Source organism: Synchiropus splendidus, chromosome 5 (genome assembly GCF_027744825.2).
Source record: "Synchiropus splendidus isolate RoL2022-P1 chromosome 5, RoL_Sspl_1.0, whole genome shotgun sequence".
Lineage (NCBI taxonomy): Eukaryota > Metazoa > Chordata > Actinopteri > Syngnathiformes > Callionymidae > Synchiropus > Synchiropus splendidus.
Genome location: NC_071338.1, coordinates 25980141 through 25999625, shown reverse-complemented (window position 1 = coordinate 25999625; position 19485 = coordinate 25980141). Strand labels below are relative to the sequence as shown.

Here is a 19485-nt window from a genome sequence, read left to right as displayed (position 1 = left end):
AACTCTCCAATTTTGTTATAAATGTCAAGGATTTGATTTGCTGGGCTTTCCACAATGTCCGAGGTGTCAATTTTAACATCTACTGGCAGGATTATTGTTTTCAGTTATGGGTAATTACTAAACACTTGCGAGTTGGAATAGAACTTTCTTGGAGGACTAACTCCTGTACTCATCGATTTTCGATACGTGTTTTTTCTGGCTGTAAAACCTTTGTCCTTGGCTGACTTCACATTCTATTTTTGCTTTTCTTCACTTTAAATTTTGTTCATCTTTAGAGATTCCTGTGAATCAGAAGATGCTGGAAGTCTGCTTTCCTCATATCCGTCCTCCCCGACAGACAATGGAAAACTGACCACAGACGTCCAAAATCGATCCAGTTTCAAAAGCACTTTAGAAGAGAATGCCTACGAGGACATTATAGGTAAGAACACTGCGTTTTACATCTTGGAAGGTATGTTTATATAGGGTCTCTGTTATGCAGGTCATGTTCCTCAAAGCTAAACCAATATTTTAACTACTTTTTTTTAAACAATAAGTGGTGCTTTGAATGAGGGAGGAGAACTTACTGCCTCAGTATCGCAGGCAAATTGGATCTCTGTTCAAGCATGATTGGCTCAATTGGCCTCTGAGATAATGTGTATATGAAATGTTGGACATGTTGAAGCCAAATTCCTTTCCACTAGCAAATGACCCCAGGCCTTCTGCCCAGTGAAATTACCAGTCCCTGAAGATTCACTGTGGTGGATATGTGTGTCAGTGGGTGTGTAGTTTGGCTATGTGGAAAAAAAAAAAAATCCCAATTCTGTAATGGCGCTTAGAAAAACCAAACACACCATTTGAAACTTTCTGTTGCTGAGCATCTAATTCAAAGAGGCACAAGCATTGCATTCCATTTTTACAACATTTAATAAAAGAATGAGATTTCGCATTTTTGTTCACTTGAAGGATGTCGTCTTAAGCAGACGAATCAGCTGGTTCACATTGAGTCAATGAATGATTCATTTCCACGTTGATGCAAAAGGACTGTGAAACAGTGGATTGGTGACTCATGTAGTTTTACACTGTTGATCTAATATGCAAGTTCTTTGTTCTGGCTTCTCAGGAGCTCATGTGTCACTGGGCTTTTTCTGGAAACTCCTCTTTTTCTTGACTGTTGAGTCAGTTGAAGCACTCATCGAACATTGTAGGAAAAGTTTTGATTGTCACACAAATTGAAATTTTTTTTACTTTTATACTTTTACTTACTTTTACTTACTTCTTTTCAACCCACTCCACCTATTAATTATTGCAATATGTTTTCTGTGTTCTATTTCATGTGTTGGTTTTCTTTCAGGTTTAGGTTGACTTTCACTCAGTGTAGAATACTATTATTTTATTTTATTTTATTATTTTATTTGATTTATGTGTTTAATCCCTGAGTCTAACATTTCTAAGAATTCTACCAACACATTTTTTTATATAGTTTTTATATAGCAATATAGTGCATTCTGGGATTTTTCCTGGCCTCAAGCTCCCATTGTCTGAGACTTCAGAATAACAGTGTACAGTTGAGGTGTGTCCACTCCCTGCAATGCCCTGATGTTTGCAATCGGAGGAGTTGATTAGTACCCCGTAGTACATAAGCCGGTTTACAAGCATATCATTTCCCAGCAGGCTCCAATTACAGCGCCGCTTCTGCTTGAAGAGCGGTGGATGGTGGGGAACGACGAAACCCTTTTATCCCGCTTCCAAGTCTCATCATTCTCTTTAAACCCTAAGTCCTGTGTGACACAAAACAGGGTTTGTGTATTCACCTGCGACAGGTTTACCATTAACCTTGAACAAATTTTAACACACAAGTGATGCATTAAGTGTTTGACATCCTGGGTTTGTCTGCCTTGGTTTGTTTTAACGCAGAGGTCTGGTCGCTTTCAATTTGTATAGATCAGGCTGCACTGTTCTTTTTTCCTTCTTACAAATGGCTCATTGGACATAAGCTGGCTCTGTCGTAGCCCTTCAGTGTGGTTCCTTCATTTTCTCATAACTACCCTCAGACCTTGCCAAAAATGTGTTCTCAGTATGAAAAGACATGATCTGTTTTTTTTTTGTTATTGAACTAGGGCCTCTGCCAGGTGACGTCACTGAGTCCTCCATGGAACTCTGCGAGAGATTATTCATCATATATTGACAGAGTCCTATCTAGAGCAGTCCTGCTTAGAAAACGTTTTATTCTTACTATTTAAACAAACTGCATGCGAAAACAAGATCCCTGAATGCTAGAGGTTTCAAAATTGTTTATGAAAACCAGAAGGAAATAACAGCCTTTTGGCACTATCTGCGTCATTAGCTGCTGGACTGGTTTTATGTGCTCCATTTTACGAGTTTTACCCCTAAAAAAAACATACTTTTGCCAAAAAAAAGAGGGAATTTTATAAACAAATGAACTATTTGCTGCAAAAATAAAGTTTCCACTCAGAAGCGAAACTGACTTTTGCTCACTATACTGACAGCTAATGCTCATTTTAACTTTTTTGAATTTTAAAGAGGGTTTTTTTCTGTTCATATCTGCACTAAAGCTAAAGTTTTGAACCATTTGTTTGGTGAAACGCTGCGGTAAAAGATGACCTTCTTCTTCCTTAGTGAGAGCAGACAGTTCACATGCCTGGACAGTGACTCACCGGCAGTACTACATCTCACAGTTTCAGCTCAGTCCACTGGGATGGATGGGGCCTTCTGCCAGCAGAAACTGTTGCTTCATCAAGCAATGAGCAACCTTTGACTTACCCCGTGACTCTTTTCTTTTCAAAGAAAAAAAACACGGGAAACACTTGTACCGGATGTTTGCCACTGCCAAAACCTTCCATCATCTATCCATCATCAGCAACACCTCCCTTACAATTATGAAAAAGTTGACAAAATGCCCACCTTATCTTTACAGAGAAGGAGAACCCATATGAGGATGTAGACCTTAAGAGGAGAAGCTTTGGTCGGAAGACTAACCATTTAGAGAGCAACAGGTCGTGGTCGGCAAAAGAGCGGAAATTAAACTCTCCACCTCAGGTATGTCAGAGGTCTGAATCCTCATCCTCAGGATTAATGTTTTCTCATTCTGTGATGTTTTCTTTCCGTATGAAAACAGCAATAAAAAACAACAACAAATATTTATAAACAAATAATGTCATAAGATTGTAATTAGTTCAGTTCTACTTCTATGTATGTGTTTCTAATGTTACCATAAGAAATGTCATTTGAGCATCCCCAGCTCCACCTCAACCGACTTTAACTAACCAGCGACAGGGATGGTATTTTCATAAGACACACAAACTGCCCTCAGAAGAGCACCAGCAAGTCTTAAGTACATCATATATCTGCTCATTAATGTGTTCTTTTTCCTTTTCATTTGAGACTTGTTGCACTGGGCCTAGTTTAAAACAGAGCAGAGAAAGTGCTGATTTGGTTCCATGCAAACAATTCTTTTTGTTTCTTGGATACATTAAATCCCAAGACCTGCCCAAAACAGACATTGTGTGTATGATAAACATGTAACGTGAAGCAGTGCATGAGAGTAGCATGTTGTTCTATTTTATTTTAGAATAGCTTAACTGAATTACTGCAGTCAGTAATCTTGTGTCCCTTCGTAGCATACATCAATGACGAGCCAAATAACTGTGTCATCTACAATGGAATGTCTATGGCACGTTGGATGTTAATATGCAGATGTTTTTCTGGTCCTTTCCACAGTCATGGTGAAAGTGTTTTGTCTCTAAATGTGACTCTAAAGGTACAAACACCAGCTTTTGAGAAGAAAATAAAATCTGCAAAATGCAGATGGTCCATCGTCTTGCTGCTAATTTCCCCTTTGAAACGAAACATTTCCACTGGCATGCAATAAAAGTCAAGTGAAGCGGAACCAAGCCAGATAAAACATCTCAGTCCTTCCTCTTCTTTCTTCCTCGTGCAGTTGCCATCCAAACCCAGCAGCCAGTCTCTTCGCCTTTCCGGTTCCAGCGACAGAAAAACCCCACGACTGTCACATTTACCTAAACGCCACAGCCATGATGAAATGCTGTTGGGTGTTTCTCCGTTACAGTGTGGTCTGCTGGATGAAAGCATCTGTGCCACTACTGATACCATGGCCTCACACAGGCACTGGAGGATCCCTAAGGTACACATGCCGCGATCCTAAACAAACACCTCAAAGTCCTCACTGATCCCCGACTAGCTTTCTGTGACTTGCAGCTCAGGTTTCTGTTACCTTTCTGTCAGAGCTGTCCTGGATCTTGTCAAAGCTCTGGTTTAGCAAGATTTGTATTTTTACCACCGCACCTCTGTGCATGTAATCACTGTTTGATTTTCAACCCTTTTTAAAGACATTCAACTGTATTTTTCTTCACCTCTCAAGCCACACGCACCGGATTTATAACTGTAGTTCTTGGCAGTCGCTACCACAGTACTTCCTTTTAAATGTGTATAAACGGTAAGATATTTCCAAAATGAAAATATGTTCCTCTTCTTCAGCTGGTTCAGAGGATCAATTCCATTTACTGCACTAAACGAGGAAAGAAAAGACTTAAAAAGCTCTCCATGACCAATCTTGAGACGGCATCTTTGAGAGGTAAGTGCTCTGCTTTCTTTTTCCCTCCCACGTCAATTTCTGTGTCCCACTTGTGTCTTGGGCTGTTTAAAACATCAAGTTTCTCATTTTGCCTTTAGATGATAACAGTGAAAGTGAAAGTGACTCGGACGACAGGTTTAAAGGTGAGTAGGATATTTTTGTTTCGTCGTATGTCATTGCGAGAATGAAACAGGACTCGAGAGCAGGTTGAAAATTAGATGGGTGCTTTAGATAAGTAGGTGGGTTAGGAGTGAGTGGGTGTGGAATACCAGTGGTGGTTTGAATTCTGCAATTTTACTCACCTGAGACCATGATTTAAAAATAAGAATTGCAGCTAAATGGCTGTCAGGTGGATTCCTCTATTCGTGCCTCTGTCACTTAAAATGTCACTGGACATGTTGCATAATAAACCCCTTAAAACTGAGCTAAACTTCAGCATTGACTGAGAGCAACTTTCACACGTTACTGTCTTCCTTCCTCAGCTCACACCCAGAGGTTGTTGAAACTGCAGTCCTTCCTTCGCCGGGCCCCGAGCTATCGTACGCTGGAGCTTCAGCTAATTGAGTGGCAGGAGCGAGAACTTTTCGAGTACTTTGTGGTCGTGTCTTTGAAAAAGAAACCCAGCAAAAATTCCTACGTGCCTGAAGTGACCTATCAGTTCCCCAAGGTAAAAACACTGTTTTTATTTTGAATTGAAATGATCACTGCATTAAATATAACCTACTAAACATGCTCAACATAACTCTAAAAGTAAACAGTAGTTTCACTCCTGATGCTGCTGAACAGGAATGTGTATAATGTCTGTAAACACGACCTAAGTGCCTTTGCATGTGCTTTGCGATGCTAGCACAGAAGCTAATAAAACCTCAGCCACTTGTAAAAGACTGCCCCTGGTCAGCATTAGTGTTTACACACTCGACAGTAGTTGCAGTGGAAGTCTTGTTTGGAGAATCATAGAATGGTTTATCTCTGGAACAATTATGACTTGGGTATCACTATTGTCTTGATTGCGTTTTTCCAGGGCTAATTCTAACACCATTTCTTCCCTACAATACTTCACAGCTAGAGAGACACACCAAGCAGATCAGGGAGGCAGAACAGCGACTCAAAGCAATACCACAGTTCTGCTTTCCTGATGCCAAAGACTGGAGTCCGGTATCTGACTATTCCAGGTACGTAGTACTTCTCTGTCTTCCTGTCTGTCCTCCCTCCCCTTTTTTTTTGGCAAAACATAAAGGGGCGTGATTGTTATTGTTACACCTTTATTATTTATTTGCGCTGGGGCAGAAGTCTAAAGGTATATTTTTCGTCTTAGATTTATGCAACAGCGATTCTCCTATTAACTTAAAGCTTTGTTTCATACCGAAAAAAAAAAAATCCCACTTTCAGATGTGAAAATGCAGAATATTCTTACTCCACGTTTTGTGTGGGACACAGTCGATTTTGCACAGCGATGTTCGTCACCACAGCTTATCAGTGTGACAATCCTGAAAACAACTCCACCCTCACTGTGGGCATGAAGATAAAACCTTTATTTACACAGCTGAGCTCTTTGTTTATTTTCATGTCAACATAAAATATATTTGCAATAGTAAGATACATAATTCAAGTGCACACCACTGGTTTTATGAACTTTAATTTGTATAATTATTCCATGTCACAGTGAGACGTTTTCCTTCATGTTGACTGGAGAGGACGGCAGCAGGAGGTTTGGCTACTGCAGGCGGCTTCTGGTGAGCCCTCTTCTCTCTGTTCACACCCTGCTGTGTTGTTTGTTATTACAGTCTTCCTTTAAACATGTAATGTGATTTATTTTTCCCTGAGGCCATGACATTGCAGTGGATGAGCATCAACAATGGCAATGTAAAGATAACAGACTAAAAAAAACAGTGTGTTATTGGCAAGTATTCAGATAACAGATGAGTCATGTGCAATTTTTTTTAACATCTACAGATGGTCCACCTTTGTTTTCAGCATATTGCTAGTAATTGATAACCAGTATGATTGGCTGTGCTCTGTTTTTTTTGTGCTCCACGGCACTTTCAAAGATTCTTGGTGTTTGTTTTGTTTTCTTTGTTTTCCTTTGTTTTTAGACACGTGAAGAGATTGGGATATGTTTTCACTTGATCTGTGATGGCCCCCATTTAGTTTTAAAAATATATTTTAAAAAACACAATGAATTATCTAACAATGTCAAGTGTCATTACTTGCAACGACATTATAAATTCTAGTTATTCCTCTCGAGTCGTGGATGAAAAATGTGGGACCACCTAAGTGAAAATTCCAAGGGAGAAACTCATGTGCGACTAGAATTACCAAAGACTCCCCCTAGTCCCTATTTCCCACACAAGTGGTTTAGCAGAGAAACATCTTAGCGGACATCAACTTCACATTAACAATTTTAATTCAGCTGAAGACTTCTTTGTGTGAAAGAGAACACTATTTTGTTTGTGTGATTAAAGTCAAATAAAGTTAGCTGTTAATATTAAAATTATATTAATATTACTATTTTATTATTTTCACTACTGTTATTATTCTACTGTAACCTCATATTGTCACACGTCCTGCCCTCACATATGGATGACCTTACAGTTTCAGTAGCTCCTGTTTAGACATGACATCCAATGAAGACGTTTGTGGCTAAGGCTGTTGCTATATCATCACTTCTGATGAACCATCTTGGTCCAGATAGAGGCACATTTATAGAAAACAGAAGAGAAAGAGAGTGGCTCTCTTTCTGTGCCTTTTGTTTGCTCCCGTCCAGCAGTTGGCAGTAACTGAGCATTCCTGAGGACTTGAATCAAGCTGCACATAGTTGATTTAATCATCCATTTGGAAAAGCGGAGGAGAAACAAGAGGAGAAAATTGTATACCTAATATGGACAAGTGGTTTGGTGTTTCTTAAGCGCTTGTGTTCATTTGTCTCTGTTTGAGTGAGTGTACCCTCGGTGTCTAGAAGCACATAATAGCCTCTGAGTAAACAGAGGAAGGAAGATAGGATCTCAGAAGCAGATAAACCACCTGTGTTTAGGAAGTTGGTATCCACATGAAAGACTTCTACCTCAAATGACAGACAAGATTAAATGCTCCAGCTATAATATTTAAACTTCGTGCTAGTCCTATATTTATATCAAGTGAGGTCTGTGGTTTCGCTTCTGTTTTCCCAATTTCGGAATCGGAACATTGATGAGCTGGTGTTTCTACTGATGAGCAGATAAGTCTGTCAACACGGTCGTATTAACCTCCCAAATGTTCTCTTGCAGCCGAGTGGGAAAGGAGCACGTCTTCCTGAAGTTTACTGCGTCATCAGCAGGCTGGGCTGCTTTAACCTGTTCTCAACGGTATATTGAGTCATCTGCTTTCACAAATAAGTCCAGGGGCATGTATTGTTGAGTGGTCTGATCTCCGCCAGTGTTATGCTGCTTCTTGAAAAGATATTGATTTGATTGTTAAACAAAAATGTTATTGATATCAAGTATGTGAAACAAAAGACATGATCTACAATATTTGCATTTTTCGAACACATTTTTTTTCTGAAAAGTAGAAATGCAAGCGTGTGGAAGATTCACAAGCCTGGAAACTGTTACTTTTCTGGCTTCATGTGTTTGAGTTTTCTCAGGCTTCCGTCAGTATAATTTCCCAAGTGATAATTTCCTTCTCTGTGGTGTCAGAACTGCAAACATGAAACAGAGCAGGCAGAGATTTTTGCTGTTTATGTCTTATCGGGCACTGAGAGACTGAGTCCAGACCTTTGGAACAAATCGCTTCTTACGTGTGTATATTATGAAAAATAACTGTATTAGTCCATCCATTCAGTTCAGTTTTACACTGCAAAATTATTCATAATGATTTTTTTTTTTTATGTAGAATGAAAAGTTCAAAATAGCGTGAATAAGTAACATTGAATGTCTTGTTTTTGAGACACAGTAGGGAATAGAGAACACCAGAAATGTGTATATCATAAAAACAATTGATTCTCTAATCAACTTTCCACTCAGTGGAAAGCTGTAACCAAAACAGGCTGAAAACAGAGTGGATGGAATTTTTAAATTACTCAGAAAATTGATGCTTGGATACAAACAAAAACAAGCTCCAATTTTCAGCATGCGTGTTGGAGAACTTGGTCCCATATAATGTTTCTAATGATGAAGTGTGTGAAAGTACTTCTGCCTATGTGCTGTTCAGGTGAGTCTGTAAAACTACACTCTGTTCTTCTCTTGTTTAGATTCTGGATGAAGTGGAGCGGCGGCGGGGCATTTCAGCCGCTCTGGTTTATCCCTTCATGAGGAGTCTGATGGAGTCACCCTTCCCTGCTCCGGGGAAGATCATCAAAGTCAAGACCTTCCTGCCTGGTGCTGGAAACGAGGCGAGTGCTGGACTCATGATTTTGATTCCGTGACCATTGTTTTTTTTTTTTTCCTGGTAGCTCTGATGTGAAAATACCTGGTGGTAAAACAGTCTCAAAGTTTATGTTGCCACTTCTTTTTGTCTCTTCAGATCATTGAACTGCGGAGACCCACTGACTCCAGACTGGAACATGTTGACTTTGACAGTCTGTTTAGTTGTCTCAGTGTACGTCAGGTCATTCGGGTGTTTGCCTCTCTGCTGCTGGAACGCAGAGTCATTTTTGTGGCTGATAAACTCAGGTAAGGCAATGTTATTACCACATACACATACATAAAACTGCCTCAAAGCAAACCAGTCTAATCTGAACGCTTACAAATGTTGTTTGTGTGAGGAGTTGACAATTACATCTGTTCGCCAAGTATCTAAGTCTTTGACCAAACCTCTGTAATGACCTCAGTTTGGCAGCTGGCGCCAAGTTGAGTGGACAATATTAATACCAACATGTAACCTCACAACCTTTTGTACACAACAATTACTCCTCAATTTTCCCCCTTTTTTAGACACGATGGCCCGTAAAGAAATGTAATTGTCCTACTGCCAGCAACAAGCCACATAATAACAAGTTATTTGTGCACTCAAAAAGGACTACCGGTGATCAAAGTGAATCTTTATGGGAACTTATTTCTGGCAATGAGTGCAAAGTTAGCCACCGCTGTAAAAGTCCCCCTGAAGAGGACACTCAGGGTGGAGGCAATGATCACAAAGTCTCTGAGGATCCAGTCTGTGCGTTAGAGGAAAGGCGAGATTTGCAGGAGGGTATCACTGGATGGGAGGAGATTTGACCTAAGAATTAATCTCTTCACGTATCAGGGCCCAATTATATAAACATCACTAGGGTCAGTGACAGAGAGGGGACGGAATGCATTTCCTGTGTGCGACTCAGTGCTGTGTGATCTTCGGTTCAGCTGTCACAGATATGGAGATTTGTTTGCAGTAGCGCTTCAGTGTTCTTTTCGAATAAATAAGAGCTTTGATAGGAAACATAATGAGTAGAAGCAAATGTATATATAACATTCAAACTGTTCCTGGAGCCTACTTCAGAATGATGAATGTTTTATACCATATAAAAGAAGTGTTGAATATAAGTATGTGTAAAACATTTAAACATGCAGAAATCATTTGCTTAATTCGACACCTCTTGAGGGGACCTTGCTGCTGCAGTTCAGCCTCCTGCGCCAGATACACTTCTCCCAAAATACATTCTCAGCTGAACATGATGTATGTTTTCTTCTTGGAAATATATACCCCAGACAGGAAAGGCCAAGTTAGGCAATAATTCTCTCCATGTTCTCCTGTCATTTGTCTCACTGGTGATTGCCTTCACTTCTGTCATTGATGGTAGTAGAGGTTTGAAGTACCGTTTGTTCCTGGTGTTCCTGACGGTGCAGGGACAAAACTTTGGTGACTACAGTGACGTTGAATGGAGAGCAATACTTAATGGCACAGTCAGTGATATATTTTCAAGGATATTGATCGACAAGTCGCTACTTATTTTTATTACTATTCATGTTTGTAGCCAGAAAAAAACAGGTTGAGATGCCTGATAGATGTCACTATTTACTTCAAACTAACATCACAATATTGAACAGGTTTTGGTATTGAAAGGCTTGCACAACAGACAAGACATGTGGCTCTTAATACAACCCAAATCATGATTCCATTCTTGGCAGGAAACGTTATGGCTGTTATGTTCTGTAGCGGTCTGGGAACAAGAATGCATTTCAGAGGCCTATATGTGACCGTGAGAGCATTTTCTTAAGAGAAATCCCAACAAATGTTTGTATAAGAGTAAGAGCGATAACGCCCAAGAACTTGACAAGTTGGGACTTAGGAAGTCATTTTTCACGCACATACCACATAACCTCAGAATTTGCACCTGTTGTAGCAGCATTTCAGGCTCTGGGTGAGTTTGTGTTGCGTTTACGGCTGCAGCTCACTTTTGCACATTTTCTCCTGAAAAAAAAAAGTTGCTTCTTGGCACTTGCCCCAGATTTAATTCTCTCGACAGATTACTCTGTGGACATAACTTGGCTTGTCCAAAACTGACACGTTGAGGGATATTTTTTGTGTATGTCATTCAAGAGTTTTGTCTGTTAACTTTGTTAAATTACACTTTTTTTCATGGTGACTTTTTTTTCTCCGGTTCACAGTTATTCTCAGGTAACAACTTTTCATGGAAACTAGTATGATGGAACTACGTTTAGGGAACTGTACAGGCACTAATGATCGGAAATTTAGGCCGTCCTGCTGAACATGTCCCTCTAGGTAGACGCCTGAATGCCATCCATCCATGGCGGAGGTCAGGTCGTAGTGTCAGTTGTGTTAGCAGGCCCAGGTTTCTCCCTCCTCAGAAACCTCCTCTTGGTCCCCTTGAAGGCTGATGCCATGTGAGATGTCATGGAAGTGCCCCAGGGCCTCCTCCCACCAGGACAGGACATGAACACAGAAGGCATCTAACTACTCATGAGAGCTATCTAAAATGACATCAGTTTTAAGGGCAGAGGTATTGTCTTCTCCGCGATAACAAGGCTCCACAGTCCAGACATCCTGTGGAGGAAACTGATGTCGACCACTTATGGTTTCTACTGAAAGCTTGTGAGCGTGGGTGAGGATAGACACTTTGATCAACCAGCAGATTGAACTTGTTCGCTCAGTTCTCTTTTCTAAGGAAGTGTATTTGTCTTTGTACAACTGCGGTTGTCTCCATTTCGGAACAGGGAGCCAACATGAAATGAAGTCAATTTCCTGTCTGCTTTTAAGGGCTACAGTAGGTGGACAGAAACATCCATAGTTACAAGAGAAGTGTGTTCACTTTTAGGAAGAAAGGGAGATGAAAGCGATTGATCAAGTAATGGTGAATTATATGAAAGAACAAGGGAGAGATAAGGCGCCAGGTCAAAGAAACTCATTTCTTCAGTTTGTGTCTGATACTTTGATAATAGTTTAAATAGAATTCTTTTAATGGAAATAGTCACATGGCGCTGTATTTCAGCTTCTGTTCCAACAATGCAGTGTTTATATCTTCCTGCTGGCAGTGGGCCATGACCGCTTTTAACAACGTAACCTGTTTCCCATGTGGTATTTAACTCAAAGGTAGTGAAAACCACACGCTGAAAACATGTGAAATGTTTCTGTTTTTGACGGTGAGGGAACAGAGCTTGGCAGCTAGCACAGCCTTGGACAGCTGATTTTACCATCAGTGGCTCTTGTGGAGGTGTAACACTTGACTGAAGACAACCTCACACTCATACAGACACTCAGCACCTGCACATATTCAGCTGCTCCCTCCATTGCTTTGATCAAACCCCGATTTTATTGTGGCTCTTATACGAACATTTATGGGTTTTTCCACCAGGAAGTCATTTATTTGTGAGAAGTCTCACGAGTCTTTCAGTCTTCTGTGGATCTGGAGACTATTTTAGACAGGAAGTGAGAAAGAAAACAATATGGCAGACATGGCTGGTGAAAGAAATATGACGTGGAGTTCCATGGGCCTACGTGTTCTCTAATGCCCTGTATATTGGCTCAAGCCTTATTTAAAGCCTTGGACTGGAGCGAACGTTTAAGGAGGGCTTTTCGGAGATTTGCGGCACATCCAGAGTGACGGAGCGCTGTGGTTTCATTTGTCCTGAATTACGAAAAGCATGTGGTGACTCAGGCGTTTGTCTCACTTGTGTTCCACATACTGTGCTCCACAAGCCGTGTTTCCTTGAGTGTGTGCTCTGATTAGCCACACAGTATAAAGCTTTCCAATTCTTCGAATATGTCAGGAGTGTGGTTTTGTGTAGACCTCACACAGGCGCGATGCTGGAACCCAACGTTTGACTGACTTCTTCACTGAAATCCTATTTACAAACAGTCCTCAGTAGGATGGACGTAAGAGGTTGAAATGGCTGGAGTTTTCTTGGGAAATAAACTTGACATGAGGTGTGGTCTTATAGGTAGAGACTTTCTTACTCTTACACATTTCTGGCAGAGAACCTTTAGTTCAGGGACTGCTGGAAAGAAGGCATTAATGCAGAGACAGGCAAAATGCAGCCCCTAATATATGGATTTTTACAGGTTAAAGATCGTCATGCTGCCAAAATATTGAGCCTCATCACATCAAAACAATGAAATCACTGGTGTTTTATTGACTTTAAAGCGCTCAAAATGCCCTGTTTTTGCCCGCAGCTCTGCCAACAGAGCCGATCACCCGGAGGACTGGAGATGAGAAGCAGCAGCTGAGACCGGCTGTGGTGTCGGAACTTATATTAGGCATTTTGAGCACTTTAATGTGAGGAGTTAATGATTCAAATTCTGCTGAGTTTGTTTCTTGAGTCAGTCTGGATGCAGGACCCCATTTTCAAAACTAGTTCAGAATTGATCCTCATGCATTTTTAAGCCGGGTGCACCACTAACCTTTCTATGGCGAGGACATCGCCACCACACCCGCAGCTTATAGACCAGTGTCATGTATGAACAAGATCTGATCTGATTTATATGATGATTTATGAACTACTTTTTTTCCTATTTTGGGATATTTATGTAACCAAATTTAAGTTACAGTTAAGCGTTAAGAACTCTTTCTTCTGTCCTGAGGGCTTGTCAGCCCGTCTCCAAAGTCACAGTATGATAATGTGGCCCCTTGGGATGCTGAACTGCCAACCCCTGCATTAATGTGATGGGACATTTTAAACACGGTTAATACAGGATTATCTGATTAAAACAACAGCATAAAATACAATATTTCAGTTTGTCAGTTGTCAATAATAGTCAATATGAATATGTACACTTCAAAATTCAAAACATTCAAAACATTTCTTCATGCTTGGTTTTTCGATTTCTCACTGGGAACAGATATTAGAAGAAGAAGCGTGTGCCATTTCCCATCATTGGTTGCCATAACAAGTCAGCTCCTGAGTCACCAGTTATGAAATTTCAGTGCTGTATTGAGGAGATTCTAAAAGTATGGGCAAATTACATGAATGTATTTAAGGTATTATAAATGAAAGGAGCTGACGTAAAGCATGGGATTTGGGACACCAACCCAAGACAGTTGAAATCAGATTTATCTGCCCGTAATGTTGGATTCTGAGCCAACAACCAAATCCAACTAATCGGAAAATGTCTTGCAGAAATGAAGTCTGACACGCCGTCTTCATGTGAGAAGCAAGAGTTATTGTTGTGTTAGTTTCTAAACTCTCAGCCAGTTGACTTCGGTTTGGCTTGTACTGTGACACATGTATTCTTGTGGTCGTGGGCTGAATTGAATGGGAATGTCCCTCTCTCTCTTTTTAGGGTTGAGTGGCAACCTCTGGTAGCGCAGAGTGTTTTCATAGCAAGTTCGTCTTTTCCCCAGAGTGTGCGGTCTGAGGTTGAGTGTAATAGATCCTTATGGTATCAGTGATGTGTGGGTCTTTGTGTAGCCCGTGGCAAAGGTTTCTCGGAGATCTGTGCCCCATCATTCCTTGTTGGAACGTGCAAAAGCAGTCTTGGGATCTGCAAGGAATTACCGAGCCTCCTCGGGCAAATGGAATCCAAAAAGCAAAACTGCAAGTGCTTTATGTCATGAGTGAATCGAAGAGGCTCTAAAAGAATGCTGTGGTTTACTTCTGCATTTTGGGTTTTACTGGTGTCCTTTTACTCTCGTGAAAACGCTTTTTATCTTTTTTAGCAATTGCTCTCGTGGGATGTTGAATTGAAACGATCCATGGCAAACATGCAGATTCAGCAAAGAGAAACATCGGAGAGTTTCACAGGAAATGTATTCAGAAATCATTTCGACTCCTTTTGTTCTTCAAAGTGCTGCGACTTTACTGTGTGAACGTAGGCACATAAATACAGCTGCTTTTGTTTACTTGAGCGTTTTGCCTTTGTCGATAATGACAGCGTCCCTCATCAGGCAGTTATGTATTTCACGTGGGGGTGAGCTAGCATACCATGTCTGATCCCCGCTCTTGTCCTTGATCCGCTCAGATCAAGTGCTCCACTGTTTGTGTGGGTCTCTGTGCGAGTGTGTGATTGAACTGTGTTTATTTTTTTTCTACTCTTTTTCTGTACATGGACGGATCAGTATGTGGAGGGCAGATGAGGGAGAGGAGGGTCAGCTAGTGTCAACAAGTGACGGATCGTGAGAACGACGGGCTGCTATTTGGGATGTGGATGTTAAACCGCGGCTGCCAAATTGAAACAGAGATGTTGCTCCTCTGTATTCTGTCAACAAACCTCGAGTTAAACATTAGCAACATAAGAAGTCGTCCTTAGCGCTGCGTGGAATTTTAGGCTAAATGAAGATGGGACTTGTATGAAACTCCTGTTACTTCACCTTTTCATTGCTCTTTTGCACATTGTGTTGTATTCCAATGACTTAGATCAGGGGTGGACAAGTCATTTTCCTGTGGGGCCACACTATGTTCCCTGAGGGGCCATTAAGCCAAAATGCAGAAGGGAGGAAGAAAAAAGTTTTTTGATTGTATATTTATTTTATGTACATTTTATTCAGAGATCTTCACTTTAAATCATAAAAATGAGAAGATCTTGCATTTCTTGGCAACAGAACTTATTGCAAGGTATTTTATGAAACGTCTTTTGTCGGAAAGAAAGTACTTTTTAAGCGAGCATTACTTGTTAAAATGATCTAATTCGGACTGTGTTATATTTGGTTTTTGAAGCGTAACTGTGGCATTACTCTGACCTCATGAGGGCAGCATGAATTCAGGCAGGAGACCCACGTGGCCCCCAGGCCACACTTTGCCCACCTCTGTGTTAGAAAAACCTCTTTCCTGCTTCTTCTCCTTCTCTAACATCATTTCTGTTCCGCTTACATTGTTCTTGAGAATGTCTCCTCAAGTACAGGACTTCCTCCTTCTTCAGCTCATGACAGAGTCTTCCTTCTCTTTGAGTCTTTCAGGTCTTCTTTCAACTGAACTCACTGCTGCTGCTCACTGTTCCCATCCTGCACCCTCTTCTTCACTTTTCCATGAACTTTATTCTCTTACTGTGTAAAAAAAAGGCAAGTATCACTACCTTCCTCTTCCTCTGCATTCACCAGCCTATTCATGAAACAACTGTGTGACATCATCATACTACCTGTGACACCCTGAATAGCTTAATATTACCATTGACTTGGCCCTAAAAAATCTGAAAAATGACCAAATTGCGTACTAAGTGATTCACAATTAGTGAATTAGTGATCCTTTTTTCCACTGCTCTCAGGTCTTTTTAAATGACCTACAATAATGATGTTCAATTTGTTTGTTCCATTTAATATTTTTCGCTGTTTAATACTGCATTTCAGCTTTTGTTTTGTGCTTGTGCTCAACAGTACCTTGTCCAGCTGCATGCATGCGGTGGTGGCGCTGCTCTACCCTTTCTCCTGGCAGCACACCTTCATCCCCGTCCTGCCCGGGTCCATGCTGGACATCGTCTGTTGTCCCACCCCTTTCCTCGTCGGGCTGCTCTCCAGTTCATTGCCGAAAATCAAAGAGTTGCCTGTTGAAGAAGTGAGTCCTCCCGACCTCTGCCCGTGTTTTTAGTAGCAGCCAGACAGCACTGATCTGTGAATGCGACTGCTGTGTGGAGGTGGAGACGGTTTGTGTCCTATTGTTGCCATGTCATTTTCTTCTCTTTAGTCCTCTCACTGTTCATGTGTGTTGCTCTTCTTCTGACAGGCGTTAATGGTGGACCTGGGAACAGACCGCTTCATCAAACAGGTTTGGCCTTTAAATCCATGACTCCCAAATGTTGCTCCGCTCAGGCTTGTCACGTGTTTATAACTGCTGAGTGCGCCTTTGTTTACAGATGGACGACGAGGCCTCGCTGTTGCCACGGAAACTTCAAGCCGCTCTTGAGCAAGCCCTGGAGCAACGGAATGACATCATCAATCAGGACTCAGACAGCGAGTCAGACGAAGGTGAAGTAATGAGCCGCTCGTCCCAACACGCCGGCTGTTTGGATGGAATATTCTTGAGCAACAGTCTTCGACTGAAACATGGTCATAGTTTCTGTGGTGCTGCTCTCATGACCGTTAGTCACCAACAAATCGGGTCAAATGGAGCTACTCCACTACAGTCGTTTCTATCATTTTTTTATTTAAAAACACACACACAAGTGCTAAAAGGAATCAGAGGTCATCTCATTTTACTATACTAATTTGGGGAGTCAAGTCAACATTGTGAGTTCAAGGACTTTCTCCATGGAGACATGTGCAAACAGACTTGGATTCAGCTTTGATATGTGGTGAAAAACACGAGATGTGAGGTGTTGGAGGTCGGCAGGCCCCTCCCACCCCTTCCTGTTTCCATTTAATAGGTTGCAAATATGAGAGCTGCTCCTTTGAAAAAGATGTAATATAATATTACTTCATTACTTTTAAAAGAAAGCTATTTTTATAGACATTTTTGTGAGGTCAGTTTTGTACTGTGTAAATACAACTCAGATGGGAAGCACTGAACAATAGCCGGTGAAGAAACGCTTGTTAACAAAAATACTGTCAGCCCCTGTTTTATTTTTAGGTTCCATAAACATGGTTAATACAGAAGTCCAAATATTTTCCGTGAATAAGCCAGATTCTAAGAGCAGCACAGACGCTCAGCTTTGCTTTCATTGTTGTCTGACACTTTGTGTATCCAAGGTTTCTGCAGAGCTCCGCTTGGTTTTTCTGGTTGACCAGACTGAACATCTGTTTCACTCCTGTCATCGGAATTAGCTGATCTATTTTTGCAGTTGGAACACTTTTATTCTGTTATGGATCAATTGATGGGAAAATTGCGAAGTATGACGTGATATTTATTTTTTAAATTACAGATTTATTCATGTGTTATTCTCTTACACCTCTAGCTTGATCTCTCTCTGATTCCTTCAGTCATTTTTTTGCTGATGAAATTATGGAAAAAGGTTTGGGGAAATGTCTTTGCCTCATGATTTCATTTTTATTTTTTACTGCTCTGTTGTGCAGCCGCTTTCATTTTGACTTTGGATTTTATTGCCGTTGCATTTTCCCCCTTTTTCAAAAGAGTATTTTATTTGGGAAAGTTCTGAGGTTTTCCAGTCTCCTCCTTACAATAATAATCATAAATATATTTTACTCTGCCATGCAGGAATAAGCATTGGAAAAAGAATTGTCATTTGCAAATCTGATTTCCATTATTTTTGTCTTTATTATTGAAGAAAGTTGGGCTGTTTTCATTTGAAAAAGAAACTTAATTTGATCTCTAAATATGTGTAATGCTATTTGATCATTTTTCTTTGTGTTTTCTGGTCTTCAGAGTACAACTCCTTGAACAGTTTGGTGTCGGAGGCGTTCATCCGCTTCTTCCTGGAGACCATCGGTCACTACTCCTTGTTCATCACTCAGAATGAACGTGGCGAACGTGTTTTCCAAAGAGAGGCTTTCCGCAAGTCGGTGGCATCCAAGAGCATCCGCCGGTTCCTGGGGGTCTTCATGGAGTCCCAGATGTTTGCAGGCTTCATTCAAGACCGTGAGCTGAGGAAGACTCGGGCCAAAGGTCAGTCAGTGCCAAAAAAGCGTCATAGTCCTGGTTCCCATGTCGACTTTGTAGCCACACTGCCCTCTAGTGGCTGGACCTAACCCAAAGTTTTTTTTCACTTCAATTCTCTTCAGGTCTTTTCGAGCAGCGGGTGGAACAGTATCTTGAGGAGCTACCGGACACAGAGCAGAGCGGTGTCAACAAGTTCCTCAAAGGTCTTGGTGAGTTTGAGGCTTCTATTTAAACAATGAATCCTTACGTGTGTCAAACTCCACATTCACAGCCTTTTTAAAAAAGTCAGACGTGCGTATGTGTGTGGAAAGGGCAGCACGTATTGAAGTCACTGCATTTTAGCCCATGAAGTCCTGGCTCCTGGTGATGGATGTCAGGCAGTTCATCTACAGCTCCGCTCCTTTCTGAAAAGTTGAACAAAATGATTTGTGTCTTTTAGTACTTTGATGTGTGCACTTACAACTCAAAAGGATTTTTTTCAAAATGTTGAAGGACATTCTGTCTTTAATGAAGTTTTAAACGAAATTCTGTTGCATCTTGCTTTGAGACAATAAATCTTTTTACTGTTTTCCAGGAAATAAAATGAAGTTTCTGCACAAAAAGAACTAAGGGAAATCCTGCCGCCAGCAGCCGGACGCTGTCACTGATCCCTTTCATCGTAATCTTGTACATAATTCACAGCTATTTCTTCTTTTTTTTTTTGTTTGTTTATAGGACTTGGCAAAATAATAATGACGATAATAATAATAATGGGTACATGATGTGTGAGCCGAAAAGTAACCACTGATGTTCCTTAAACGTGTGACCTGTGTCGAGAGATGAGCGTTGTTGTTGTTGTTGTTGTTGTTGTTGTACAGTTTGTATTCTTCACCACAGTCAACTGAACAGCCAGAACTATGAAGAACTTTTACAGTCTTTTAATAAAATAAACCAAAAAATAAACTGTGCTTGGCCTTTTTTTTTTTTCACAAAACATTAAAATATTTCTTCCTCAGTTGCGTC

At 40.8% G+C, this 19485-nt stretch overlaps 1 protein-coding gene across 2 annotated transcripts in view; it reads left to right on the top strand.

The window, feature by feature from the left end:
- Positions 1 to 19408, top strand: part of dennd2b (DENN domain containing 2B) — a 36177-nt gene extending 16769 nt beyond the window's left edge. For both annotated transcript variants that reach the window (XM_053864322.1, XM_053864321.1), the window contains exons 4-20: positions 276 to 421; positions 2918 to 3039; positions 3941 to 4144; positions 4498 to 4594; positions 4693 to 4737; positions 5077 to 5261; positions 5657 to 5766; positions 6258 to 6327; positions 7858 to 7935; positions 8820 to 8960; positions 9092 to 9240; positions 16308 to 16485; positions 16654 to 16695; positions 16784 to 16895; positions 18250 to 18489; positions 18606 to 18692; positions 19058 to 19408. In XM_053864322.1, coding sequence (XP_053720297.1) covers positions 276 to 421; positions 2918 to 3039; positions 3941 to 4144; positions 4498 to 4594; positions 4693 to 4737; positions 5077 to 5261; positions 5657 to 5766; positions 6258 to 6327; positions 7858 to 7935; positions 8820 to 8960; positions 9092 to 9240; positions 16308 to 16485; positions 16654 to 16695; positions 16784 to 16895; positions 18250 to 18489; positions 18606 to 18692; positions 19058 to 19092 — 2041 coding nt within the window. In that variant the 3' untranslated portion in view covers positions 19093 to 19408. The remainder of the gene's footprint in view (positions 1 to 275; positions 422 to 2917; positions 3040 to 3940; positions 4145 to 4497; positions 4595 to 4692; positions 4738 to 5076; positions 5262 to 5656; positions 5767 to 6257; positions 6328 to 7857; positions 7936 to 8819; positions 8961 to 9091; positions 9241 to 16307; positions 16486 to 16653; positions 16696 to 16783; positions 16896 to 18249; positions 18490 to 18605; positions 18693 to 19057) is intronic.
- The last annotated feature ends 77 nt before the right edge of the window (positions 19409 to 19485 follow it).